The sequence below is a fragment of the Nannospalax galili genome, unplaced genomic scaffold (assembly GCF_000622305.1).
Source record: "Nannospalax galili isolate Female #2095 unplaced genomic scaffold, S.galili_v1.0 scaffold2429, whole genome shotgun sequence".
In the NCBI taxonomy this organism is placed as follows: domain Eukaryota; kingdom Metazoa; phylum Chordata; class Mammalia; order Rodentia; family Spalacidae; genus Nannospalax; species Nannospalax galili.
Window position 1 is genome coordinate 36,836 of NW_008358681.1, and position 27,780 is coordinate 64,615.

Below are 27,780 nucleotides of genomic sequence, written 5' to 3' on the forward strand. Positions count from 1 at the left end.
GCCGCCCGGGCTCCGCCCCCGCCGCGGGGCATCGGGCGAGATGGCGGCGCGCAGCCTGGGCAGCGGCATGGGGCGCCTGCTGGGCGGCCTGCTCGGGCGCTCGGGGCCGTCTGCATGGCCGCCGTGCGCGCTGACCGCGTCCCGCGCGGTTGCCACCCGGCTCCTGCGCAGCGTTCCCGCCACCGCACCGCCCGGCTCCTACCCGGCGTTGAGCGCTCAAGCTGCCCGAGAGCCGGCCGCCTTCTGGGGGCCAATGGCGCGTGACACGCTCATTTGGGACACCCCCTACCACACCGTCTGGGACTGCGACTTCAGTAAGGGCAAGATCGGCTGGTTCTTGGGAGGCCAGTTGAATGTGTCCGGTGAGTGGGCTGCAGGGCACCAACTCGGTTCTGTAGAGACTCTGGAGGCCCCAGTCAGCAGCAGCTGTCCCCGGGGGGCTTTGACCGCTCCGTCCAGTGTTCTTCATCACCCACTTGAATCCTTGTGTCACGTCACCCTGCCCTGCATCCCACCCGCCCCAGAGACTGTAGCCAGCGCAGCACCAGGTGCCCGTCTCAATCTGCAACTAGTTCAAGGCCGGTGGCCCAGAATACCCGGTTTGGTGGCCAGTAGTGTGTAGGTTGTCACCACCAGCTCCCTTGGGGACAAACCCTGGAGTGTAAACAGAACTGTGGTGGGTGCAGGAAGAAGAATGTTCCAGCAGCTGGGGGAGGGATTTTCTGGCCTGTGGGCGGGAAATTCTGGGTCCCAGAACTGCACCTCAAAGACACACTTCTGCAATGTCACAGGTGGGTAACCCCAGCATTCAGGAGGCTGAGGCAGGAGATTCAAGGTCAGCTTGGGCAATATAGCCAGACAATGCCTTTGCCCCACCCTCCAAAAAGACAAAAGTCCTGCTTAAAAGTCGTGCTTTACATCTAGCTCCACCAGTCACGATTTGTCTGATTTCAGCCGAGCCTGGATCCAGTACTGCTAAGGTTTAGGGGCACCGATATGAGCCACCCACTGAGGCACTGAGAAGCCCACTAGGGGAGAACTGCAGTAAGAATTGGACTTACAGACTGGACCTCTAGTGAAGCCACCTGGAGAGGTGGAGCCTTGCAGCCAGCAGGGCTCAAGGGGCTTCTGCCTTCCAGCAGGTTGGGGGTGAGGGGTTGAATAGATCTGGGGTGCCTAAGGAAGGAACTGAAGGTTGTTGAGGCAAAGCGGTGCTTTGTTCTAAAACCAAACTTGAAGGTAGAGTCTGGTGTCTGCATTTTACCTATCCCAGTTTTTCTACTTCTGTGAATCTCAGTCTTCCCATTTGTAAAATGGGATAGTAATGCTCACCTGTTAGGCTGGCCGTGAGAGCACAGTGCTGGGAGACATGGAACTCAGCACTTATTGGTGGGGTGTTCTGGGTTCCAGAACTGCAGCTCAAAGACGAACTTCTGCGGTGTGTCTGTGTTTTCAAGCACAGAATCTTAAACTTTGGACCAGCCTTTTTTTTTTTTTTCTTCCATATTGTATATTACTTGGCAAGTTTAATCTAAATGAGTCTTTAACTAGATAAGTTTTTTTTCTTTAGAATTGAGTCAGCAAGTTCTTGAACTCTGTGGAAGAATTCTTGCGTCTGCAGAACTGATGGAATGAGTCTTTAAAGCAAGTAAAACAATTTGTAGAAAAGAGGGCATAAAGTGTGCAACTCCTTTGGGAACCTCCCTGGGCTTAGAGGCCAAGGCCACTGGGACGGCCATGCTGGTTGTCTGCACATTTGCAGCTGATAAGGAGTGGGATGGATCAAGTGGTAAGCCAGGCTCGGGCGTGGTCAGTAAGGAATTCTTTGGCTTCATTTTCCTTCACCTCACAGCTGCTTGGGCTGGAGGCTGAGCTTCTTCAGCAAGCTGACCTTCGGTAAAGCAGCTTCCCTACAGCTTCTGCTGGGGAACCAGCATGCCTGGATGCTTATCCGTCAGCAGCATCCCTGTCCTTTGCCAGTGTCAGGGATCTCTAGACTAGTGCTTCTCAAAGCTTGGTCCTTGATCAGCAGCATTCTGTAGGTGCTTTTTAGAAATGCGAATTCTGGGGCCCACCCTAGATCCCCAGGTGTGTGTGTTCGGGAATCCAGCATCTGTGCTTAACCACCCTGGCCGTTGCTTAGTACAGCAGTCTGGTGGTTTCTGCTGTGCCTTTTGAGCTACAATCCCAAGGTTTCAGTCCTTCCTACGCTGTGCTTTCCATGTTTCTTTATCTGTGGAATAAAGACAGTAGTGTGTCCAGGAATTCTGTTGTAGTTACCATTGCTGCATGCCAAACTGCCCCCAAATTTAATAGTGCAGGACAGTAATCATTTTTTTTTACTGAGGTCCTGGGTCAGGACTCTGGACAGGGCCCAGTGGTTGGCTCTCTTCTCCTAGACATCTGGAGTGGGCGTCCTATCTGCTGGCTTCTTTCAAGCGTGGGGCCTCGGCTGGTGTTATGGTTAGTTTGCAGTTCATTGTGAGGTATTATAAGGGAGGTGACTAGGGTTACGCAAGGTCATCAGGCAGAGCCATCAGCCTGGAATCTGGTGACTTTATTAGAAGGAGAGGCCAGAAGAGATACAGACACATGGGATACCCCTCCCCCGACCCTGACTCATGCCATGCGATGCTCTGCCCCATCTCAGGATTTTCTCAGCAAAAACCTGTCACTAAATGTGGGCTCTAGATCTATGAGCTAAATAAATTGTTTTGTTTGTCAAGTTAGCATGCCTATGTTATTTCAACATAACTATATAGAATGGACTCATGGAATTTCAGGCTGAGCTCAGCTGAAACTTGTCCCCCAAATCACACCAGGCTTCCCACAGTGTAATGGCTAGGCTCATGGGAGGCCCTCTGTCAAGAGGGTCAAAAGACCAATGCAGAAATTCCTAGGTTTCTTCTGAGCTGCCTGTTCAATGTGGGGAGGGCGCTTGTTTGCACTTGTTTCTTTATCAAATGTGGCTCTCAGTGCACCCAGCCTGGGCTCTTGTTAGGATTAAATGAGATAAAGCTTGGAAAACTCTCAGCACTGTCTTTAGCACATTGCAGCCCCAACCACTGGCCAGTGTTAATTATTAATGAAATATTTGGGAAGCAGTGACCTTGAATTTGCCCTTCACAAGTGCTGCTGAGAACCATGTCCATCTGAACTGAACTCCATGAGTTAGAGCCCAATCAACCCAGGATGGGTGGGAAGCAAGAGTTGTAGGACACGCAGGTACCTGAAATGGCTGTCACCACATACTCTATCAACCCCAAGATGTGACAGCCCAGTGGGCAGTAATATTGGAGGTTCCTTGGCTGGGTGGGGAGGTACAGTTCTAGAACCTTCCTTGACTTGCCTGTAATGCCTTATGGAAAATACTTTGTACAAGAGTGTTTGGAAACTTTATATTGTAAAATGGATTCTTTTCTGCCTCAAACTTTCGGCTCTGTTCTCTGTAGGGCTCCACAGTTATTTTTGCTCTGTGGATATAAACTCAGGATGCGAGGAAGTTACAAATCCAGAACCAGAGAGTCATGGTTGTGTGCTGCTCATATCACATGTGTCTAATCTCTTTTTTTCCGAACTCCAAATGTTGATTCTGATGTAATGTAAGAATGTGTGCATTCTTACTGTAGCAAAAGTACAAATTATTTTTAGCCACCCATTGAACACTGGGAGGTTTCTTGGGTGCTTTTTGCTTTTTTGGCTGTGCTAAGAATGGAATCCAGGGCCTCAAAAAGGCTAGGCAGGTGCTCTGCTGCTGAGTGCCACCCCAGCCCTCTTCATGCTTTTTGGAATACTGCAAGATTGCAGGTGCTCTTTCCTCGATGGCAGTGATTCAGAAGGTTGATGCAGCTAGGATGGCAGAAAAGCTTGTCTAAGTTTTTAGGGAACACCAAATGAAAATGTAGGCCCAATCTCAAGAAGCAAGACTTCTAGAAGAATCTCTGAATTCCTCCTAGTTGTCAGAGGCATGGCTTACTTTAAATAGAAGATGCTTCTGGAAAGTTGGCAAATACAACTTTTGGGACTGACACAACATCTCAAAATGTGCCGGCGAGGTTTTCTATTTAAAGAAAACCATTGTGAATTCTTTGTGCATATCAGCTCCCTGGTTTCTTTTCATTAAGATCGAAACTGTGTGTTGAGTTCACTTCAGTTTGGCCTGTGTGAGTGGGATATATTTAAACAACCAACCAGAGCGCTTGTACTGGGGGGGTGTAGCTCGGTAGTAGAGCATTTATTTAGCATGTGGGAGGCCCTGGGTTCCATTCCTAGCCTTGGAAGTTTGGGGGGGCAGTTCTTGAAAATTCCTACATAAAGGAAGTGATAACATTCCTGCAATTATTTATTTTTTCATTAAAACTGAAAATCCATGACTAGCAGGCATTAGCTTAACTGCTCACAGGCTGTGTTAGGTCCTGGACTGGGCTGTGTTTTAGGGAATGCGATGGAGCCCATGGCTAGCTGGGACTCTGCGCTCAAGGACCAAATCCCATGCTTGTGATGTAAACACAGAGTGGTCAGTGTCCTGTTGTACAGATGGAGAAACAAGGGTCTGGCCTCAGAAACAGTGTCACAGCACCTGTGCTCCAGCGGATAGACCATAATTCCACTGCTGGAGGGCAGAATTACAATGATGTGGCTAACATTATCAGTAGGGTGATATTTTGCCCTGTAAAATGGATGAAGTTTTTGGGATGGACTGAGCAGAGGTGCTGGGTTTTGCAGACTAAGAAGGGCTGAAGAGAGCACAATAGAGATCAGAAAGCTGATTGGTTGGTCCCTTGCAAGGGATGGGGCAGGACAATAAGAAAACAGTGGGTGATTTACCCAGGCTCCTTTGGTTTTCCTTTTTCATTTGTTTTTGGTGTTTTTGAGACAGGGTCTCCCTGTAGCCCCAGCTGACTTGGAATTATGTAGACCAGGCTGGCCTCAAACTCACAGAGATCCATCTGCCTCTGCCTCCCAAGTGCTGGGATTAAAGGCATGCACCACCACGACCAGCTTGGCTTTCCTTTTCTGTGTGAGGGTACAGACAGGGCAACTTCACCACCAGGCGCACTGAAAGCCTGACTTTTTCCAGTCTCCAATCCTGATTTCTCTGAAGGTCTGACAAGTAGCCTTGTTTCAGCTTGGTGATAGGAACTTTAACACAAACAACTCCATTTTGATTTATGGTCTGGTCTGTGTTAGAGTTTAGACCAATACTATGGTCTATAATTTTTTAATTTAACAAATGAATATATCTGTACTGGGTCAGTTTGCTCAAGGTTTTCACAGCTGCTGGGGAAAAATTGTGGCTGTCCAAGAGTCCTTCTGGTAAAAGGACCCTGTGACCCAGGTGGTGGAGGAAGTAGCATGGTACCCAGAATGGGTACTCCTGGGCAGAATAAGGAAGTGTAATGTGTGTAGGCCAGCTGAGAAGTGGGAGGACAGACAGATCACTGTGTGCTAGGGATTTGGAAGGCTTAAAGTAGGAGGTGGGGTTTGAGCTAGGCCTTCAGTTGTGCTGGGCCCCAGCCCAATTCTTCTTGTAAATACTTGGAGGTGGAATTTTCTTGTCTCACTGCCTAGTTCTTTCGACTGAGTTGTTGTTGTTTTTTTTTTAATGTAGAGACTTTGTAAGTTTAAGGAGAGCCTCTTCCCTGTCTTCTTTCCCTTCTTTTCTTCCCTCCTCCCTTCCTTTCTCCCTCCTTCCCTCCTCCTCTCCCCTGTCCCTTCCTCTCTCCCTCCCTTTCTCCCCTTCTCCCTGTTCTCCTCCCTGCCCTACCTCTCCCTTCATTCTTTTCTTCCTTGTAACTGAGGCAGTAGAAGAAATTATAAATATGTGCTAAAAGCCACCACAAACATGGCATTTTAGGGTCACAGCTCTGTCAGGTTCTGCACTGTGGTGGCTGAAAGGAACAGGGTTATTCTGCTGGCATTTCCCTTGGAAACGTTGTGACACCCTCTGACCCCATCTTAGGACACTCTCAGAGAGCAACTAAGTCTTAGTCCCACCCAATGTCAGGGGTTACTATACCACCCTGTGGATTAGGAAGCTGAGACTAAGTAAATGACAAGGACATTGTCTGTGGTTAGTGAGTGCTGGGCAGTGGCCAGAGTTGAGGATTTTCAGGCAGCTCCAGGCTGCTGGCTAGTAAGGCATGACCAGGTGTCACACAGGGCAAGGACCTTTCTTTACTCTCCCCCGAAAGGAGAAAGAATGAAATCTCCAGGAATTTGAAATCCACATATAGATTGGGTGTACATGTAAACACAAAGGCTTCTGCTACTGTGTGATCCCAGGACCAGCCAGGCTGCAGCAAAACTGTGCTTAAAATGTACAAGCTAGGCCAGAGACTGGTTTGTCCGATGGGGCCTAGGCTCCTATAGGTTAACAAGCTCTTGGGAGACTCTGGTACCACTCAGGATGAGAGGTCTAAGTGAACAGATAAGTTTGTGTGCAATGAAAGAAGTGTAGCCCGAGATCTGCGCATGTACAGGACAAGGCAGCAGTGTCAGGTGGGAACAGACCACTGCAAAAGCCCTGGAACAGGGGCAGCTCTTTGGATGGGGCACGGCCAGCAGGGAGAGGAATGTCTTTGGGGACTTTGGTAGCCAGTGATCAAGCACCTTCTATGTGCAGGGGAAGCACCCCAGGGAACACTGAATTTGGGGATCTATTCTGTGCTGTCTGGATTTGTGACCTCGATTGACCCAGGAAAAGATGGGCACATGGCTAGTTGTGTTGGCCACCCAGGTATGCCCCGGTGCTTTCTACTTGTGGCAGGCTTTCCTCATTCCCTGTCCTAGCCTTGCCTTCTTGTTTGGCACAAAGCAGGTAAGATGCTTTGCTGGGCTATTAGGTGCTGAGGGTCTCAGTTCAAAGTCAGGCAGCCACTCTCTGGGGAAGCAGGATGCCCTGGGTGCCATGGAAGCAGACGATGTACTATGACAACCCTTTCCTACAATGGGGTCTGAGTCCTCCTGCAACTTCCTGACTGGGGCCTGAGGCAGGCCCACCAGGTCACCAGGACCCCTCTAAGGTTGCTTACTGTTGCATCTGATCAGGATACTCTTCATTGTGACAAAGGTCAGGGTGGGTGAGAGCAGGGCTTCTCCGGGGAAGTATGGCACACATTCCCTGGGACTTCTCCGCAGGTCTATGCAGGTGAAGGACTTGCATTTGTCACTAGTGCCCTGGTGGCCTGAGTAGCCCAGGCTTCTTACTTAACCAATTCTCTCCTGATTCTCCTTCAGACTTTCTGAAACAGGTGACTCTTCCCAGCTTGTCACAACCAGCTCAGGGTCACTTCCAGAACCAGGCAGCTGAGAACACAGCCCTGTGCCAAAGCGTAACCTCTTTGCTGACTTCTCAGAAGCCATAAATCTGTGATTTCTTAATTTTCACACACGCACACATACACACACGCGTGCACGCACGCATGCACACGCACGCACGCACAGATACACACATGTCAACCCGAGAAGCCCCACATGTATAAGTTACACTCAGCCTGGGAGCACACTCAGCTGACATTTGTGAAATTCTCTTGGTAGTGTTCTCCCTGCCAGCTTTGTTTCTCCACACACAGCAGGATGCGTGTGTTTGTCTCACCTGCCTGTACTGCCCCAGTGTTCTCCACAGTTCTAGGTCTCACCTCTCTGGGAGATCACACCCTTCACCTCTCTTCTTCCCTTTGCCATGGACAGGACTCAGATTTCTCCCACCTGCTGCACAGAGCAGATCTTTGCTGCCTATTTGGACCATTCTAGGGTAACAATGGAGGGCAGGGTGGTGTGAGGGATCCTGGAGCGAATTCTAGTCAAATCCAGATCCCCTACTGTGTGACCTTAAGCTAGCTGATTAACTTCTGTGCTGTTCACATCAGTGATGAGAGATATTGATAGGGAGCCCTTCAAGGACACTGCCCATATCCAGGCTCTGGCTGTCACTGTTTGCATCGTAGGTAGCTCTTAGCTTGTGCGATTGGGTTAGCCTTGTCTGGGCAGCTTCAGTCTCATTGTTCTGTTGGATAAAAGTTATGACACCTGCCACAGTTCACCTTGGAGGATTTCTTCCAAATACCTAGAGGCTACTGATGGGAATGTGGTTGGGTGGAAGGGGCACTGAGTTAACCACTCCAAGTTAAGCTCACCTTTGAAATCAAATGATCAATGAACAGGATGTCAGCAGAGCAACTGAGCCTACTAATCCTCAGGTTTACAGTAAACCGGCCAGCCCTCTGACCTTGTGTTTTTGCCAGCAAATCATGTGAGCTGAGTTTGGGTAACAGAGGGGGTGGGGAGCAGAGCTTTCTTGACAACAAGACTGGCAGGCCCAGTTTAGTGCCCATTACACAGGGAGTCTTGGGTGGTTGATGTCAACATGCAGCCAGGGTTAGGACCCTGGAATTATGTGGCTACTCAGAGTCTATGTGGAAGGTCACCTTGCAGATCATGTTTGTATGCTGATGATATCTGGTTTCACAGCTCTGGTAATCACTCTTCCTGCAAAGGAGGCAAGGTCCCTCTAGGCGAGAATAGCAAGCCACATCAAATTAAACTCCATTCCACCCTCCTTTCAAGCATCCAGAATAACATCTGTTAACTTTTCTTTGCACAGTCAACTGCCTGGATCAGCATGTGCAGAAGTCCCCTGAGACTGTTGCTTTGATCTGGGAGAGAGATGAACCTGGGACTGAAGTGAGGATCACCTACAGGTACTGTGTGTCACCTGGGGCTCTCAACATCCCAAAGGGGGCCTGGGCCTTTCTGCTGTTTGGGTTTGGAGTACGTACATGACTCCTGCTCTGTGATCATTAACATGAAGGAGCCCCCAGTCTGGAAGGACTCTGGTCCTGTGTTTATTTGGCGATCCTTGATGCCTGTAGATTCCTGTAGAATCCAGCAAGCACGCAGGGGAGACCCAATTCTACTGCTGTGTCTGGGTGAGGACACAGGGGTTGTCTGAGCACTGGGGGATGTTTCAGCCTTGGGGTTGTTCTCTTGTTTCAGGAAAAGGAGATGTGGACAAGGTAGGCTGTGGCATTTGTCCAACAGAACCATGAGACTGAACTTACCCAGATAAGACAAGGCAAATTCATCCATGGAAGCTAAGAGGGACCCAGGACAGAAATAGTAAGAGAGGGAGACTGGATGTGGACAGCTTCCTTGTGGGACTCACTACTACTGTCTCTAATCACTGATATGAACTGCACAGAGGTTAATCATCCTGCCCAAGGTCACACGCAGATCTGGATTTGACTTAGGGTTCTGCATACCATCCTACCCTCCTCTGCTGCAATGGTCCAATCAGGCAACAAATAGCTACTGTGTCATAAATTCATAAATGCCAGCTACTTGGCCTTTCTTGCTACCTTCTGTGATAGGGGGACAATAATGTAAATCTTTGAGTATTTGAGTAGTGTTTTTTTTTTTTTTTTTTTTTTTTTTTTTTTTTTTTTTTTTAAAAAAAAAAAAAAAAAAAAAAAAAAAAAGAGGACGATAAATCTTTCGCTATATAGACCAGGCTGGCCTGGAACTCACAGAAATCCTCCTGTCTCTGCCTCCCGAGTGCTAGGATTAAAATCATATGCCACCACACCCAGCTTTGAAAGAGTTTTTAAAAGCTTGATTTATTTGGTTTCATAAAGGGAATCTGAGCACTATGTGGGCACCAAGTGTCAAGTGTGTATGGGTTTAGATGAAGTAAGGTGCATCCAGAAAAGTATGGCCACAGACTGTGATGGGAATTTGCATGGACTCTCACGTAACTGACTACCTGTGGTTGCTGCCTCTGAATTTGCCTCACAAACTCTGTGGTCCACCAGAGAGGACACTGGTTCTTCAATTTCCTATTGGCAGAGGGTGGGTGTGACTCAATGAGGGAGTGATTGCCTCACAGGTATTCTGTCCCTAGTACTGAAAACATCATTTTGTCTAAAGGCCCAGTGATGTCTTAGGCCCACCATTTACCCCAGTCATGTGTTCTTTGTTCCTTAGTCTGTGTCCTCCCCTTGTCAGGTCTTCCAGTGTGATTATTCTCCTGGAGGTGGCTTCAGGCTTTCCATGTCCAATCAATCATCTAGCAAGTATTTGTTGAGTGCCTTTCTATTAGTCATGATTAGAGTGTGTTGCAATAACAAACAGAGAATGAATGACAGAGAGTTACTTCAAGCTAAATAGTGAGTGAAGTCTTCTCTGAGGATGTTTAAACTGAAGTTCAATTGGTAAGGGGAATACCATGTCCTGGGGGCAGAGAGACAGTAAATTAGTTGGGACTTGGGAATAAGGGGGACACAGGAAGAGTGTTCAAAGAGACAGTTCTAGCCCCAGGGTTCTGAGCGTGGCAATCACTCTTGGACCCTAAGGTGAGTTGGGGCCAACTGAGCACTCAATTCCCATTTGCTTCTGGAATTCTAGCTTTATCTGAGACCCAGATTAATCTTGGTACACCTGTTCTTAAGCTGCCTTTTGTAGAAAGCAAGGTGATGGTTAAAAGAAAGTATGTGTGTGTGTGTGTGTGTGTGTGTGTGTGTGTGTGTGTGTGTTTGTATGTGTCGGTGCCCATGGAGTTTCCAAAAGAAGGCTTGGATCCTCTGGAGTTACAGGTAGTTGTGGGTTTCCCAATGTGGGTTCTGGGAACTGAACTCAGATCTTTTGCAAGAGCAGTACACCTTCTTAACTTCTGAGCCATCTCTTCAGCCCTGAAGTGACGTTTTTAATCTGCTGTAGCATCTGTTGGGCACTAGTCCACTTATCCTTTAATCTATCCATCCCACCAGCCCTCAGGTTATTGTAGTCACCATAGCTGGAAGTTTATAGCATCCTTTGCCACCTCATTTCCCTGAATGGGCTAAGTTCAGAGCCTACATTGGTTTTCCTCTGTTACCTGGCTGAAGAATCCATGTGACCCATAGGCCATAGCATCTTACTGCCAGGAGTCTGAGGTTCACCAAACCAGATGAACAGATCCCTAGATAGCTCCTGCACAGGGAAACTTAGAGAGTTCTGCTCATACAAACTGGCTGGTTGAGTGACTTCTTAAGGACTTTGGGTCCTTTTCCATTTGTGTGTTAATAAATATCCTTCTAAAAAGGGGTTGAGGCAGCTACCTTGGGCACTGTCCTCCAGTAAAAGATCAACACCATCTGTGGCAGGGTGGAGGCATGAACCAGCCTTGAGCAGGTCCTGCCCTGGTGCTCCTTGGAAGATTGGTGTCCCTCCCTCGCCATCACAGGTATACCTGGAACTGCTGGTGGGCAGGTCATTGGGATACCCTGTGGCTGCATGTAGCAGTCTTTGGCACTCTGTAGAAATGTGTGGTTAAAGATTAAAGGTAAACCATGTGGAATGCTGAGGATTTCAGCCAGCTCATAAAAGTCAAGAGCAACTTTATGTTCATGGGAATGAAGCATCTCCATGCCAGATACATACTTCTGAGCATAAGCAAAGTGTTTATTAAGCTGTCCATCTAAAAATATGCAGAATTAAAATATGCAGAATTAGTCCAAGATAATTTTGAAGATGTCTTTTGGCTTAGTACTACATGGTTGTGTCTGCTCTTAGATCAAAATGTTCCTACAGTATTGCTGCAGGACGTGTGTGAAGGATTCTACTAGTTAGCTATTTTCCTGGCCATTTTAGGTATTTGACTTGCTGTTGATTACCCTGTCAGTACACAGACAGACAGACAGACAGACAGACAGACAGACACACACACACACACACACACACACACACACAATCCTACTAACTCTGAAATAGAGTGTTTTCCTCCCAGGTGCTCCGTGGGGGTGGTACGTGGTACTCAAGGTGCCTCAGGATAGTCACAAACCCCATAGACTCAAAGGTCAAGTTCCAGACTCTTAACCTAGGGTTTTTTTTTTTTTCTGCTAAGGATCAGATCCAGGGCCTTGATTATGACTGGCAAGTGCCATGCCCCTGAGCTACACTACACCACTGGCCTACTAGCCCTTTAAAGAAACTCAGTGCAGCCAGGCATAGTGGTGCACAACCGTAATCCCCAACCAGGAGATGGAAAGCAGGAAGATTTCAAATATGAGGCCAGACTGTGTTACCTAGCAAGACTCTGTCTCAAAACAAAACAAAACAACACCAAACAAAAAACAAGAGTTGAAGATGTAGCTCAGTGGTAGAGCAGTGAGCCTGGAATTTGATCCTCAGCACTATAAAAAAAAACAAAACAAAACCTTGTGGCATTGTGGTTGTCACCTGCTGAGATGATGGTGACATGGTTTCCAGATTTCAAGAAGTTCATGGGTGACCTGGACATCTGAATGTGAACAGTTCCTGGGAGAGTCTCAGGTGACCTGGAGAGAGAATATCCTTGACTGATTCTCATCCCTTGGCTGTGACCTTAAGCAGAGAGGGTTGGCATCTGCAGACTAATCTTGGGGTAGGTGCCAGTGGCCTTTGCCCTTGGAGGAGTTTTCTGCCTGTTTTTCCTCTGTTCCTCACTGGTTCAGAACTTCTTGAATCAGTGAGGCCCAGCAAAGCTGTGTGGTCTCCCAGGGCACTGCTTCCCTCTCTGCAAAGTGGGGTGTCATTATAATCCAAATGACTTTAAAGGGTCGGCCCAGAAGCTGAGTGGATGCATCAAACTGCAAATATACATCAAGCATAGCCAGTGATGGTTATAATCTACAGCTATCTAGTGAGTATTGTTCTAAGCACTGTAACTGAATTATTTTATTTAATAAGGATCATGATTTGATTAGATAATAATAATGCTATGATTTCCAACATTTTACTATGAAAAACTTGAAATAGTACAGCCATCTATCTACCCATGACCTAGATTTTACAGTATTTTATTTGTGGCATGATACCTCCATCTATCCCTTGTCTATCCATCCTATTTTGGGGTGCATTTCAAAGTTGCAGATATCAGCACTGTACTGGCTACTTTTCTCATCACCACCACCAAATACCCAACAAGAGGCAAATGAGGGGAAGAGGGGTTTATTTTGGCTCAGTTTGAGAGGATATAGTCCATCATGGTGGGAATGATGTGGTGGTGGGTGAGAATGTGAGACAGCTGGTTACATTGTATGGATAGTCAAGAGGCATAGAGAGAGCTCAGGAAGGAAGAGGGGCCAGCCATAACCCCTAGGCCTGCTGCAGACTGACCCACTTCCTCCAGCTAGGCTCCACCTCTTACAGTTTCCAAGTCTTCTCAAATGCTACCATTCATTGGGGACCAAGTGTTCAAGCACTGTGGGGGACAAACCACACTCAAACATGTCAAGTACTCTTCTCCCAAGCCCTTTAGCATGCTTAGGATTAACTAGAGACTAGAAAGTACATGTTTATTTTTCTCTTTTCGTGTGAAATTTACCTGCAATGGAATGTTCAAATGCACATTTGTTGGATTTTGCTCAATGCATACTCTGTGTGATGAAAACTTGTACTTTAAGATACAGTAGAACTTGGGACTGGAGAGATGGCTCAGCGGTAAAGAGCACTGGCTGTTATTGCAGAGTACCTGGGTTCAGTTCCTAGCACCCACATGACGGCTAAGAACCATCTGTAACTCCAGTTCAGGGGATCTGGCACCCTCTTTTGACCTCCTTGGGTGCTGCATGTCAAGTTTGCCCTTATATACATGTTAACAATACACTCATGCATATAAAATAAAAATAATAAATAAAATATTTTAAATGAAGATACAGTAGAACTGTCATTATCCCAGAAAGTTCTGTGGCCCTTCTCTGTTGACTATCAGCCCTTCCTTCTAACTTCCCAAGTAACTGGTCAAATTTTGTTTTCTGATAGGTGTTTTAAATCCAGTTTTCCAGATAAGGAGATTGACTCAGAGAGGTAAAATGATTTACTTATGTGCAAATGCTTGGTGTGGGGCAAGTGGGAATTCATGGCTTGATCATATTAGCAGGTTCAATGCCATGAGCCCACATCACATGCTACAGACTCATCTCATTCTAAGAGCCAGGTCAGCAGATGTCTCTGAGACCTGATGGATCCTGGGATAAAGCCCTTCAGAATGAGCCACATCAGCATCTGGTCTGGAATTTAGCTTGTCAGGGATGGTCACTAATGTGTCACCTTCTGGTGTCCAGAACCTCTCACTGCTGGGTCTGCTAAGTTCCTCAGATGTATTTCTGAAGAATCTGATCTGGTGAACCAACAACTCCTCTGCCCAGCATTGTGGGACCCAGCTCTGAATAACACCTCCATCCTGGGACCGCATAAGATTTACCATTGTGTGTGTGTGTGTGTGTGTGTGTGTGTGTGTGAAGGCAAACATACATGCACTTACACACCATTTAATGAAGCAGATACAACTCTGCATCATGCTCTGTGTGGGCCGTGTCACCAGCCTGTGAGAGGATGTGCCCTGAGTGACTTAACCATTGCCTGTGGAAAGACACACCTGTAGCCTTCAGGGACATGCTATTCTGTATTCTGGCCTATAAAACCTACTCCATGTGACTTTTTCTATGTGGTCAAAAACCCAGAGCTGGAAATAGTGAGCCAGTTCCTTTACCCACCTTACCAGAGGGCACCTGAGGCTGGAGCTTGGCCTAGATGGCCTTGTGTTTCCTAGCTCCCAGGAAGTAGACTGTAGGACCTTAGGGAAACAATATCCTGGTCCTCCCCATATTCATGGACAGTGGCTGCAGGAAGCCAGCAGGAAGAGCATGGAGAATCTGGTCCTTCCTAAGGCAGGTGACCAGATGGCACGTGAGCAGTGCCCCTTCTCACCTTCTGTGTGCCTCTCAGAGGACAACACTGCACAATCAGGTGGGCATTGCAGAGACCCAGGGTCACATGTAGAGAAGCCTCAGTGGATGTGTGGCAGAACTGATGAGGCTCTAGACCCTACTTACCTGGCTAGTGGGGCCCTCCCTGCTGTGCCTTGGGGTCTCAGCCCAGGTTTCTAGGCTGGGATGGACTGAGCAAGCTTTCTGGGTGAGGCCCTGCAGTCCGTGGGCATAATCTGAAACAAGAGAGCATCACAAGGTCTGAACCAGGGTATTTCTCCTCTCAGATTCACTGTAGAGGTCTGACCTTGAATGAGAGCCCAAACAAGCCCGTTACAGACCCCGGTATTAGTTTTATTTTTAGTGTACAAAATAATGGATTTCATTATAGCATTTTCACCTGCATATCACTGAGCTTTGCTCATATTCACCACCTGTAATCCTCTCTTGTCTCCCTCTCCCATCTTGTTTCTTCCATTAGAGCCCCTTTCTGCTTCATGGCCAACCTTGAGGCTTTGAGGCTCGCCCCTCAGCTCCAGCTTCATCTACAAGAGGAGGAATTAGATGACACCCATACTGTTCAACACTGGATGTGGGCTAGGGAGGGGTCCTGACCAGCATGAAACATAGGGACAGGAAGCAGGACCTCTTTCGGAAAGGACAGCACCACATACCTGTGCTGTGGTTTCCATGGGGATGATTTCTGTGTTTGTTCTATCCTGGGCCTTTGTAGTGGATGAGATGCGTTCATTAGAGATAGGAGGGTCCATAGTTGCGGCAGGATTATCAGGTCCCTGACTCTACCTGCTTCAAAACCCTTGGTGAATATCAGGCAGAGGACATTCTTACTGTGGAGGGCCATGGGGGAAGTGCAGGATGGGCCTGGCCTGTGGGGGCACAGCTTTATCCAAGGGATAAGACTGGCAAATTCCACATACTGAAGCCAGGGTACAGATGGGGGAACTTGTAGCTAGAGTTACCTTCCAATGTGATTATAAGGGGTTGGTCTCTCTGAGCCAAAGTAATAGAAGCACTCATTGGATGTCAGTGGGAGAGGCTCTAGGAGGAGCTGAGTTGAGAGGCAGAGGAAGATGAAAGCAGGAGGGGCCTGGAGAGATGAACTTGTGCCACAGTCTTCAGTGGGCCGGCTCCATGTCTTTCCTCTTCCCTGACTGTGTGTGACTCAGGACACATCACCCCTCTGACCCTCAATTTCTCACCTGCAGAGTAGAATCATGCTTCTCCTCCACTGAGGTGTTGAGCGCTGAGTTTGACACATGGGATAAAGTACAAATTGGTGTCTGGGTTTACTGGTCAGTTAAGAACAGGTGATCAGAAGATTCCAGATCCTGTGAAGGGGAGGGCCTGTGGTAGCCCAGTGGCTGTTGGACTGGTAGGGCATATGATGGAGTTTCAGGGGTGAGGACATAAAATGGGATTTCCCCATGTGAGAACAAGGAAGGGTATTAGGTAAAGGCAGCCACATTTCACTCACCTGGTCGTGGCCCCTTGCTCTTCTTCCCCCACATTAGTTAATCCAGTGAGCCGTCTCTATCAAAGTGTGACAGTCAAGGGAGGCCCCTTTGCTGATCAAGGAGGGTGGGTAGGGTGCCATGAATGGATCAGTCCTACTGAACCATGACTAATACAAAGAGTGGCCCCCACATTAGTTAATCCAGTGAGCCGTCTCCTCTATCAAAGTGTGACAGTCAAGGGAGGCCCCTTTGCTGATCAAGGAGGGTGGGTAGGGTGCCATGAATGGATCAGTCCTACTGAACCATGACTAATACAAAGAGTGGGGCAGAGTGGGGGTGTTCAGGGACTCCATTGTGGGATAATGGTCAGCAGCAATAGGCCTACACTTGATATCCAAGCCTACTTCCTCACCTGAGAGAAGATATCATACTAAGACAGAATTACAGTGGAGGAAGTTGACCACAGGTTGGTGGTCCAAATCTACACAGTATTACTTGGAATACAACAGAACAGTATAACTCGGAATACACTGGTTTTAGTCCCCCCAAGCCCCACTAGACCTTGGCTCCTGACATTGAAACCTGGAAATGTTTAGAATCTTCTTATACATGACTACCATTGTTTTTCTGTCATCCTTTTGGGCAAGCTAAGGTTTGCAGAAGTTTATACTTTAGATGGCTGGATCTTTGAACTGTAGCAGTGGTGACTGAGAGGGTTTGTTTATATCTCATGAAACCTCTTTGATGGGGCCTTTTGAGGTTTCTCTGGGGCAAGCCTGGCCAAGGTTCAATTTGTGGAGCACTCAGAAACAAACACCTCCCTTGAAGCCGGGTCCCTATTTTGTGAGCACCTTTCTGCTGTTCCTGAATATGTGGGGGGTGTCCAGGTTGCAGGAGGTAGAAAGGCTTCAGCTAGGGGAGGGAGGTGGGGCTCAGTTCCTGAGAGGAGGGACACGGCCCCTGACCCTACTTGAGAAGCTGGTGACAGGAAGGCTTCCTTGTTCCTGTTTTGTATCTGACTTCCTGCTTCTGCAGGCTCTAGACTACTGTATGAGGAGTTAGCCTGACTCACAGTTTTGCTGTCGTCGCGGTGGCTTCCTGTGACCCTGCCAGGAGTGTCTCCTTTAGGACATTGGGGCCAGTGTTCAAGACCAGCAGATAAGACCTCTTGCCTCTCCTCCCTACCTAGAACTGTGCAACCATCTCCCCTCCCCTATCCCCTGTCCTTCTTCAGGAGCTGCATTTTTTCATTCCTTCACTCTTGCCCTCCTCTACATCCTTTCACTAGGGGTACACAACATGCCATGCTGTGGGGTGCTGCTCCTTGGCAAGGTGAAGGTGTCTGCCCACTGAGATCACTGGCCTCCTAAAGTCTCTTGTCATCTCCTTTGTGTCTGGTCTGTGGCCTTGTTGCTCCCACCCTGCTGACTTGTACCCTGCCCCCATTGTGGTCTCCCTGCCCCCATTGCATCTGGGCAGGAGCTGATATGGATGACCTTAGGTCATCATTCAAAGTCACAACTGTGGCTTCCAGAGAGTTTCTGGAGCTGAGGTTTCATATAGCTGGAAAGCCCAGAATTAGGTTTGTGTTCAGCTTGACCTCTGTAGAAGCATAAAGAAATCTGAGTCTGGTGTCCTGATGCCTCTTAGAGGGGCAGCTCTGCAGCCCAGGGTCTTCCTGGGTGTTAAGGCTAATATTGATTGCCAACTTGACAGGATCTAGAATCGCCTAGCAGACAAACCTCTGGGAATGTCTGTAAGGGAGTCTCTAGATTAGATTAATTGATAGTGGAAAGACCCATCCTAACCATAGTTGCCACCACTCCATAGGCTGGGGTCCTGGATTAAATAACCAGGAGAACTGAAGCTGAGCCCCAGCATTCATCTCTCTCTGCTTCCTGACTGCAGATGTAATGTGACTAGCTACCTCCTGCCCCCATGCCTTCCCCACCATGATTGTAATCTCTTGAACTGATGACGAAAGAAGTCCTTCCGTCCTTACGTTGTTTCTTGTCAAATCACAGCAATGAGAAAGCCAATGGACATACTGGTCTCCACAATCCCGAGTCAGCATCTTTCCTGGTTGTGTATGCATACACAGCCCCCACTCACTCATAGGGATTGTCTTCCAGATTTCCTAGGCCCTGGAGGAATGAGCAGGCACACAGAAGGCACTCAGGGCAGTTGGGTAGGAGCACACGTTATGGTACCAGAGGGCTGGGAAACCACTGTGTAGGGGCAGAGACCTAGTTACAGGAGAAATGGGGTTTGGGTAGGGGAGGCTGTGGAATTGTGTGATGGGGCCTCTTGCAGATCAGGAAGAGCAGAGTTGTGGTGACAGGGGAGAGGGGGAACTTGGGGGCTGACTCCCTGTTAAAACAGGGGTCCTTGCTTGGCAGTGAGGACTGGATGAGGAGATAGAATTTCATTTCAACTAAGCCAGCTGAGCTTCCTCTGAGAAGACTGGAGAGGAGGTCTGAGCCTTTGAAGAGGGGGGATTCTCTTGCTTACTGTCTAGACCAGTAGAGCACTGTGGCCTTGCTGGTTCTTCATGGAGGGAGGGAGACTTTGGTGGGTAAAACTTTGCCTAAGGCAAGAAGCAGCATGGACTTGGTATTTACTGGCATGTCTCTGCAGCGGGGGTCTGAGGCCGTGATATTGCACAGAGCATCATCTCTAGACACAGGCCTCTGAGGTCCCTGGGACAGTTTCTGACAATGCCCTCCCCAGCCTTCTGGAGCCCTGTGGATTTGGGATTTGGGGGCCCCTGGGAATCTGTGTTTGAAAACATTCCCACTAATGTCATTGAATACTCTGTGGGAAATGTGTCTGTCAAGATTTAACTTCCTAAAAGAAAGTCATTTCGACTTCTCAGTGAAAAGATTTCCATAAGTTGCTCATAGAACTGCCGAGAGGGAGGAGTGACCTGGGCAAATGTTCAGGCCCCACCTCTAGCACAGGTTCTATTGTGTTTGGTCCAGGGGTCAGAAAACCCCCATTGCTATGAGTTCAACTGCCTCTTGGCACCTTCAGAGCTACTGAGACTGATCCAGACACATAGGCAGTGTTGTTGCCTGATGCAGCCCCATGAACTGGCAGAACCCCAGATGTAAAGGCTTTTCAGGTGGAGGATGTAACCTGGGGAGTCTGGAAGTTTTCTGGGAGAAAAACAGCTAAAGTCCAGAGGGCCTGAGGGGATGGGAGTGTGGCGCCCCATTCTGGTTGATGTCTCTCTGTTCCATGATGAGGACCCAGCTAGCAGTTTCCCAGGCCCCAGGCCACTTGAGTGGGCCTGTTGACCCATCTATATCATGTATGTGAGCAGGCCCTCTGACTTTCTAGTTTGTGCAAATGCCTTTGGCAATTACAACTGTTCAAGGTCAACTGTAGACTGTAACTTGTAGGCTCTGATATTTACCCTGTGACTATTTAATTCCACCTGTTGTAGGCTTATCAGTTGTGAAGTCATAATAGGCCAGCTTGATGTCAACAAGTCAGTCTTACATTTCTTGATATTAGAAGCCCATGAGTTTTCTGAACTTTACAACTAAATTATCTTACTGTTCTTCAGTCTCCTGTTTGATGTGAGGTTTTTGGAGTGTTTCCCACTGGTACAAATGGGGGTACTTTTTAGGAACTGCAAGGAAGACATGTGCCCTCAGAAGGAGTGCTAGTGTTTGTTCGTGGGCTAGTGCCTTCAAGCAGGAATAAGCTGCTTGAACAATGGACGGGGCTGCCCAGGGAGACTATGTGAGTATGCTCTCTGCCCTTGACTCTGTGCCCAGGGGTGCAATAAAGGGTCTGGAAGCCAAACATCTGAGCACCTGCAGAACTCATTGTCTGAAAGGCAGGATAAGAGGGCCTGTGGCCCAGAAAAGGAGGAGACATGCATAGACTAAAAAGAGGTGTATGCTTCCTCTTCTCCCCTCCCAGATTTACAACTTACATTTTTATTAGTAACTATTTATTATTAAGTGGGTAGTAAGTAAAAGGATTAAATAATTATTGTTTTATTAAGGAAACAAATCTTAGTTTAAGTGAACTTTAAAGACAGCTTCAAGGAGCTTGGAGGATACAGGCTGTATTTTTTTTGGTGGGGGGCTCCTTGCTAGAGCAAGATGAATTTGCTTGAGTACCCGTGTTATTGGTTCCATATTTACCTTCCAACACCTTGTTAAGAGAGTTGTACTGGAGGGTTGAACTCAGCTATGGAGCCAATATTTACACTGTGATCATTGGCACATGCCACAGGACTGTTTTCCTAAGAAAACTGGGCTTTGGACGCTTGCCATCATGACAGGGATACAGGAGCCACCTCTCTGCTTTACCAAGCTGCTCCAAGCTGGCTTTGGTGCCTGGGTGTCACCCTGGTGACCGTGTCTGCTGGAGTAAACCTTCCCCAGGGACTGTCCTCCAAGTGGCAGTCTTCAGTGTTCTGCAGGATTACAGGAAAGCCTTGAAAGAGAATGACTCCCAGCTTATGCCTAGTCTGGAACTTTCTGTGGGAACGCAGCTTCCCTGTGTTTTGCCAAATGGACTTGTGTAGAGTGATCTCAGGAGACTCATCATGTGGCATGGGAGACATGCAAGCCTGGAACATTACCAGAACTGGAACCTGAAAAACATTCTGTGGATTTCTTTTCTAAACCACAGGGAAAAGTGAATGCTTTTAGAAAGTTAAAAACTAAATCCATTTCCAAATCTCATCAGGAAAAAGACTTACTTGTGTGGCTTTGGAGCAGTAAACAAGTCTCCCAGCCAGGGCCAAATGTTCTGCCAGGCCCAGATGTTTTTGCTGGCTTCTACGCTGGGATTCTACTAGCTCATTGGGCCGCTAGCCTGTGGGAACCTCCAGAGTGATCACTGCTTTGGCACCTTCCTCCCTCAGGGATGTGAGCTGTGCTTTGTGACTGGAAGGGAGAGAACTTGTTTTCCGGAGACAAAACTTGGGCCAAGGGGAAATCAGGCGTTAATGAGAACAGTGCCTTTCTTAGGTCTGACTTGTTCTTTCCATCCTACAAAGGCATATTTTTGGCTGATGGCCTGCTGGCTTTGGTCAGAGATCTGGGATTTGACCTGAACATAGCTGGGGAGACACCAGGGGCAGGAGGTCTTGAGTGTGGTGTTATACACCCTCCCTATACCTTTTCTCACGTGAATTCAGGTGCCCACAGAGGCCAGAGACATTCAGTTCCATGGAGCTGAAGTTATAGGTGGTTGTGAGCTGCCCTACATAGGTGCTAGGAACTGAACTTTTGTCTACCACAAGAGCAGTATCCTCTTTTAACCACTGATTTCCCTTTTGAACAAAAGTCAGCTCGGATTCCTTCTCTTCCTCCTCCTCTCACTATTTTCTGTGCTGGGAATGGAATCCAGGGTTTTAGTAAGAAGAACTGGGTAAGGGCAAGGCTTTTGGAGCTCATGCTTGGGTTCAAATCCGGCCCTAAATCATTCAGTTGACCAGCTTGAGACAGTAGCTTAACTCTCAGTTTCCTCATATGGGGAAAAAGAGCTCAGAGCCCACAGATTGTTTGATAGTTGAAAGGTGCCAAATCAAGTTGGGATTTTGACTGTCCCCCAGAGGCCCATGTGTTGAAGCCTTGGTGAGCAGCCTGTGATGCTGTTGTTTAAGAAGTGGGGTTTACTGAGAGGCCTTTAGGTCACCGTGTGCATGCTCTTGAAGGAGGTATTGGTACTCTCTATCTCTCTGCCTTTCTCCTTCCCTCCCTCTCTCGCTGTCACCATGAGGTGAGAAGACTTCACCACATACTCCCACCATACTATACTGAGCTACTGCAGGTCCAAGGTAGTAAGAATAAGAGACCATGGTTTGAAACCTCTGAAACCAAACCTTGTCTTTTATTAAGTTAATTATCTCAGGTATTTTGTTTTGGTGACAGAAAGCTACTACAAAAAAGTTCTTCTGTTTGGGTTTGAAATAATCTTGGGTATAGCACATGCTATAGTTGTGACTGCTGGTTGTTATAGGAGAAGAAATTAAGAATTTGGGGTACAGGTGAAGAAAGGGGAGGGGAGGAATTTGGTGGGGAGTGGGGGAACCAGCTACTTAAGGCTGAGGAGGCAAGAAGGTGACCATGGCCGGCCTGGGGAGAAGGCTTCCTGTGCTCACTGGACAAGGAGGGGTGACATAGGGCAGGAGACTGGTAGGTTGTACAGATCATATAAGGTGGACCAGCCTTCCCTTTGGCCTCCCTAGAGCCTAGGCTCCAATTGAGTGCCTTGAACCCAGACTTGGCAGCAACCATGCTTTTGAATGATCCTGATCCTTCTCAGATCTGCCCCTACTGTTGGCACTGGCTGCCTGAGGCAAAGCAGGGGGACTGTTCAGGTGAGTACTTCACACAAGGCCTCTACAAACATTTGTGTCACATTTACCCTGAAGCAGGGACCAGATCCTGCAACGTATACAGGACAAAGTGGTATTTTGTGTTCTCTCTCACGGGAAAGAGGCATTTAAGGTGCTTGTCTCTGCTGAGGAGCCATCAGAGAACTAAGGGTGTAGGTCAGTACTAGCAGGCTTGCCTAGCATGTGCGAGGTCTTAGGACTGCCTTACATTGTGAACTTTTGAGTTCAACACTCAGTGTAGGAAAAAACAAACAAACAATGAAGGAATTGTCAGTGTTCACTCTTTTCCCAACTCTTAGCTTGTTTTCTGCAGTGATTATAACCTATGTGGCACCTTTAAAGGTGCCTGGAATGCCGTATTCAGGGCCTGTACCCCTTTTGTAGTGTGCTCTATTTTCAGGTCATCTGACTGATGAGACAGTTCTAGGTCAGAAAGTGGAGGGGGGACCTAGTGAGCTCTTGTTGTGTTAACTTTTCCAGGGGAGATGTGAACGTCTACTCACCCCCGATGGGGCATTGATGACAGATCAAAGAAACAATTCCACTCAAGTCTAGCTTGGTGAACCAATGAGTTTATTAGAGTTACTTTCTATAGAGAGAAGAATGGATGAGGGGTTACTTACAGGAGGAGGGCTGACCCCCAAACAGCTGCCTCACTGAATAGTCCCACTCCAGCATGGATGGCTACTTTCTCATAGCTGCGTAGATGGAGTTCCCTTCAATTAACCTTCCAACCTCTGTATACTCTAGCACCTCCAAGAAAGCATGCAAAATTACATGCAGCTGTCTGGGTTGGTGGGGGCACACAAAAGGGAGAGGCTAGAATATCAGGTGAGGGTCTACTAACCTTCCTCACCCCCTTCTATCAGAAACCTTCAAGGCCCAGTCTTGCTGAGGGTCACCTGCAGGTAATCACAGCTGCTCTGGTTAACATGGTAATGGCTGCTCTGCTCTGCTTGGAGGACAGTGTTCCACAAGAAAACCCCATCTTTGCTCTGACAATATATTGGCACCCAGAGAGATGCCCCTCTGGGGATAAACTCTGAGGTCAGTACTTTCCCCTTGAGTACATCTTTTTCCTTGAGTACATTTCAAGGAAAGCACATGTCTTTTCTGAGGGAATTTAGAAAACAACTGGAGTGGCCCACATTGACTTGCTGTCTTGGTGTTACCTCCAACAGCTCTGCTCTTGTCTCCTGGGACCCCCTTTACTGGCAAATAGCAGATTTGGGGAATTTTTCATGTTTAAGCATGGCTCTTTATATTTTCATCACAACTCTTTGCTAAAGGTCATGGTCATAACATCAACTAATGATGTTGATTTAATTGATGAGCCCATTTGTCCCATTTTTGTGGCTTCCATTCCCTCAGGGTAGTAAGCAATAGACAGAGCAAATTTCGTTACCATGAAATCAGGCTTTGTGGCTCAATAACTGCTCCCAGACCTGGTTCCTTAAGATATGATACAGGAACTGCCTTGCCCTGCCAGTGAAAAGAGATATGTTTTGTCATGTTCTCCATCCCTAAAACTTATCCTTTCTTCTAGAGGGGCTATGCCAGCAAGCTGCAGGGAGTATGGGTCATTTCCCTGGGCCCACCTGGCTCTCACTGTATGCTTGCCTGCTGTGTGCTTTCATTTAACAGATATTTACTGAGAATCTTTTATGACCTGGCTTTAATTAAAATTGTTAATTCTAGATGATGGGCAGAAGGGCAGAACAAGACTCAAATCTATGTCCAAGCAGACCTTGTACTCTAGTGGGATAGATAGATAATAAAAAAGATGAAATTTCATGAATGCAGAGAGCCAGATCAGTATAGGAAATGAACAAGCTATGCACTCCTGTTATTTCTTAAATACAATACATACTGATACTTTTTCTTACTTTCTTGGGTTGGCATTAGGAAATGGTCAGGAAGGAAAGATGCTTTCAAAATTAGCCATGGAAAAACCAGCTTTGAGCTGGGCATGGTGCCACACACCTGTAATTCTAGCACTTAGAGGCAGAAGCAAGAAGATGGTGAGTTATAGGCCAGCATGGGATACATAGAAAATCCAAGGCCAGCTTGGGCTATGAGGTCCTATCTCAAAACAAACAACAACAACAAAACAAAAACTAAAAACTAAAAACCAAAAAGCCCCCAGTTTTGATTGAGAGCTAAGTGAATAAGTAAATATAGTTTCTTCCCTCTGAACTCTTTTTCTAGCTGTTTCTGATTTGGAACTAATCTGAGGCTCTCAGACTAGGGATGGAAGGTGCCCTTACATTGTATGACTTCAGGCAGGTGTCATGTTGATTACAGATACTGCAGTTGGGCTGTGTCTTTAACACCGAACACACATTATTGCTGTTATGAGTCGCCTACAGAGCATCTTCTTCCTCCCTCCAAAGCCAGTCCACAATATGCTACTGGTGTTAAGCACCAGTAACTCGATGCCGGGTTTGTCTATTTACTCACCCCTTTGCATATGTCCGCAATGAAAGCTGGATCCTGAGTAGTCTCCAATACAAACTTGCATATCCTGCTCTGCACCTGAGCAAATGCCGTATTGCTCTCTGTATTTAAAACTCTTAACTCATTTTACGGGGATCATTTCTGAAAAAGTTGCACGTTGCTGTGCCGTGGGATGTGCACCAAGTGTCCCACAAGCAGTGGAGAAGCCAGTGCTTCCTGAGGCAGAGGTCTGTCTTCTTACCGATAGCTGGGTGTCTCCCTCCCTCTCCCTCTCTTCCTCCCTCCCTTTCTTGAGTCCTCCATTCCTTCCTCACTCCCTTCCTTCCTTCTTTTTTGGTAGTGGGGATTAAATCCAGCAGGTGCCTTGGTCATGCCAGGCATATGTTCTGCCATTGAGCTATACTTATAGTTCTTCATCATCATCATCATCGTGTGTGTGTGTGTGTGTGTGTGTGTGCATGTGTGTTTTGAGACAAAGTCTTTCTGTGTAGCTCAGGCTGGCCTTAAACTCAAGAGCCTCCTGCTGCCATATCCCAAGTATTGGGATTACAGATATGTGCCATGATGCTGGCCTCTGCATAATTAATTAATTAATTAATTAATTAATTTATACTTTTGAGACAGGTTCTCTCTGTAGCCACAGCTGTCCTGGAACTCACTATGTAGACCAGGCTGGCCGTACCCACAGCTGTCCTGGAACTCACTATGTAGACCAGGCTGGCTCTGAACTCACAGAGATACGCCTGCCTCTGCCTCCCAAGTGCTGGGATTAAAGGCATGCACCACCACGCCTGGCCCTGCATTATTTATTTTTTAATGTTTAAAAAAAATTATGTGTATGAGTGTTTTGCCTGCACATATGTTAAGTGCACTAGTGCTGTGCAGTGCCCACATAGGCCAGAAGAGGGCATCAGATTTTCTGGAACTGGAGTTACAGATGGTTGTTAGCTGCCATAAAGGTGCTGGGAACTGAACCTGGGTTCTCTGCAAGAAAAGCCAGTGCTCTTAACAACTGAGCCATCTCTCCAACCCAGCATTATTTTTAAATATACAAGCAGTAGCATTTCAGTTTGTGGAAATCTTTGAGAAATTACAAAAATCCAAGAACCTGCTTTTGAACTGTTTCTTTGTACTTGGAATAACAGGATTTCTTGAATAGCATATTTTTCAGTGATTTCAAGATCTACGTTTGCTTACCACATTGCCCAGATGCACAAATTGAAGGAGATTGTTGCTAAAGATGAAAGTCAAAAAAGAAATATTGGGAGATGGCTCAGTTGGTAAAGTGCTTGTTGTGTAAGCATGAGGGTCTGAGTTCAGATCTCTGGCACCCAAATAAGAATTGGGTGTGGTGGCACACATCTGTAACACTAGCACTGGAGTTGGGGGTGGGGCGCACAGAAAGACAGGTCCCTTGATAGCCAGCCAGTTTACCCAATCGGTGAGCTCTGGGTCCAGTGAGAGGTCCTGTCTCAAAAGATAAGGTGGAGGATGCTAGGAGAAAACACCCAACATCAACCCCTGGCCTCCACACACATGCATGTACATATGCAGTGTACCCATATCCACATGTGCACACACATACACTACACACATGCATATACTATGTATCAGTTTTCTGTTGCTGTGATAAAATATAATCAAAAGCAACTTAAGGAAGAAAGAGTTTATTTTGGTTTACAGTTCCAGAGGGATGAGTCCATCACAGCAGGGAAGGCATGGCATGGTGGCGGGAGCAGGAAGCTGGCTGATCACATTTTTTTATCCACACACAGAGAGCAGAGGCAAAAAGCAGGAAGTGGGGGCAAAGCTATGAACCCTAAAGTCTGACCCAGTGACATACTTCCTTCAGCAAAGCTCCACCTTCTAAAGGTTCCATAACCTCCCCAAATAGCACCAGCAATATGGAACCAAGTGTTCAAACACACATGCTTATGGGGGACATTTCTCATTCAAACCACCACACACTAAACAGCACTACACCCACACCCACACCCCCACCCCCACACCCCCACAAGAAGGAACAAAGGAATACCCATATTTCATAGGCGATGGGTTAGCTGTCTATACAGATGAGTAGACACTTGAGATAGAATTAGTGATAAATGCAAAGTCTGCTTTAAAAAGAAACTTCTGTGACTGTATTAAGAGAGGAGAAGGCCCTGGTCAAAGACTATCTGTAAATTATGGAGTAGGAGGGCTTGTGTTAATGACTTCAAGTTGAATTTGCATCATCTTCTGTTTGATATTTTAAAAACCAGCATGTTCTGGGCTGGGGATGCAGCTCAGGGACACAGTGTGTGCTTAAGACACACGATGCCCTGGGTTCCATTTTCAGCACCACAACAAAATTAATATGCTCTTTGTTGACATAAAGGTGTGGTCAAGGGCCTGAGTAGGCATATTCTGCTCCAAGCAGATACCACGAGGTACATTTGGTAATCTGGAGTGTCTTGAGTAGATGGAGTTATGGAGAGCTGGACTAGAGAACCCAGGAAAAAGAGGTGGGGATGAAGAATATTTGGGAACTTGAAGGGTTGTTGTTGAATGACAAATTAGATTTGTTCTGAACAACTTTAAAGGGCTGAGCTAGGACTGTGGGGTGGAATTTGTAGAGCTGCAAATCCTGGACTAATTTTAGGTAGGATTTTATTGTAGAAGTGACAGAAAGGCAGCCCCATGAGGGATTCTGCAGAGTGATGTTTAAGCAGAGTCTGGACCTCTGTGGGCTGGAATGTGGTAGCATATTCTAGGC

The 27,780-nt window shown here is 47.2% G+C and overlaps 1 protein-coding gene across 1 annotated transcript in view; it reads left to right on the forward strand.

The window, feature by feature from the left end:
- Positions 1–40: 40 nt before the first annotated feature.
- Positions 41–27,780, forward strand: part of LOC103724872 (acetyl-coenzyme A synthetase 2-like, mitochondrial) — a gene marked incomplete in the record, with an annotated part of 48,992 nt that continues 21,252 nt past the window's right edge. Inside the window, 2 exon segments of the mRNA XM_008822018.2 lie at positions 41–362; positions 8,606–8,702. Coding sequence (XP_008820240.1) covers positions 41–362; positions 8,606–8,702 — 419 coding nt within the window.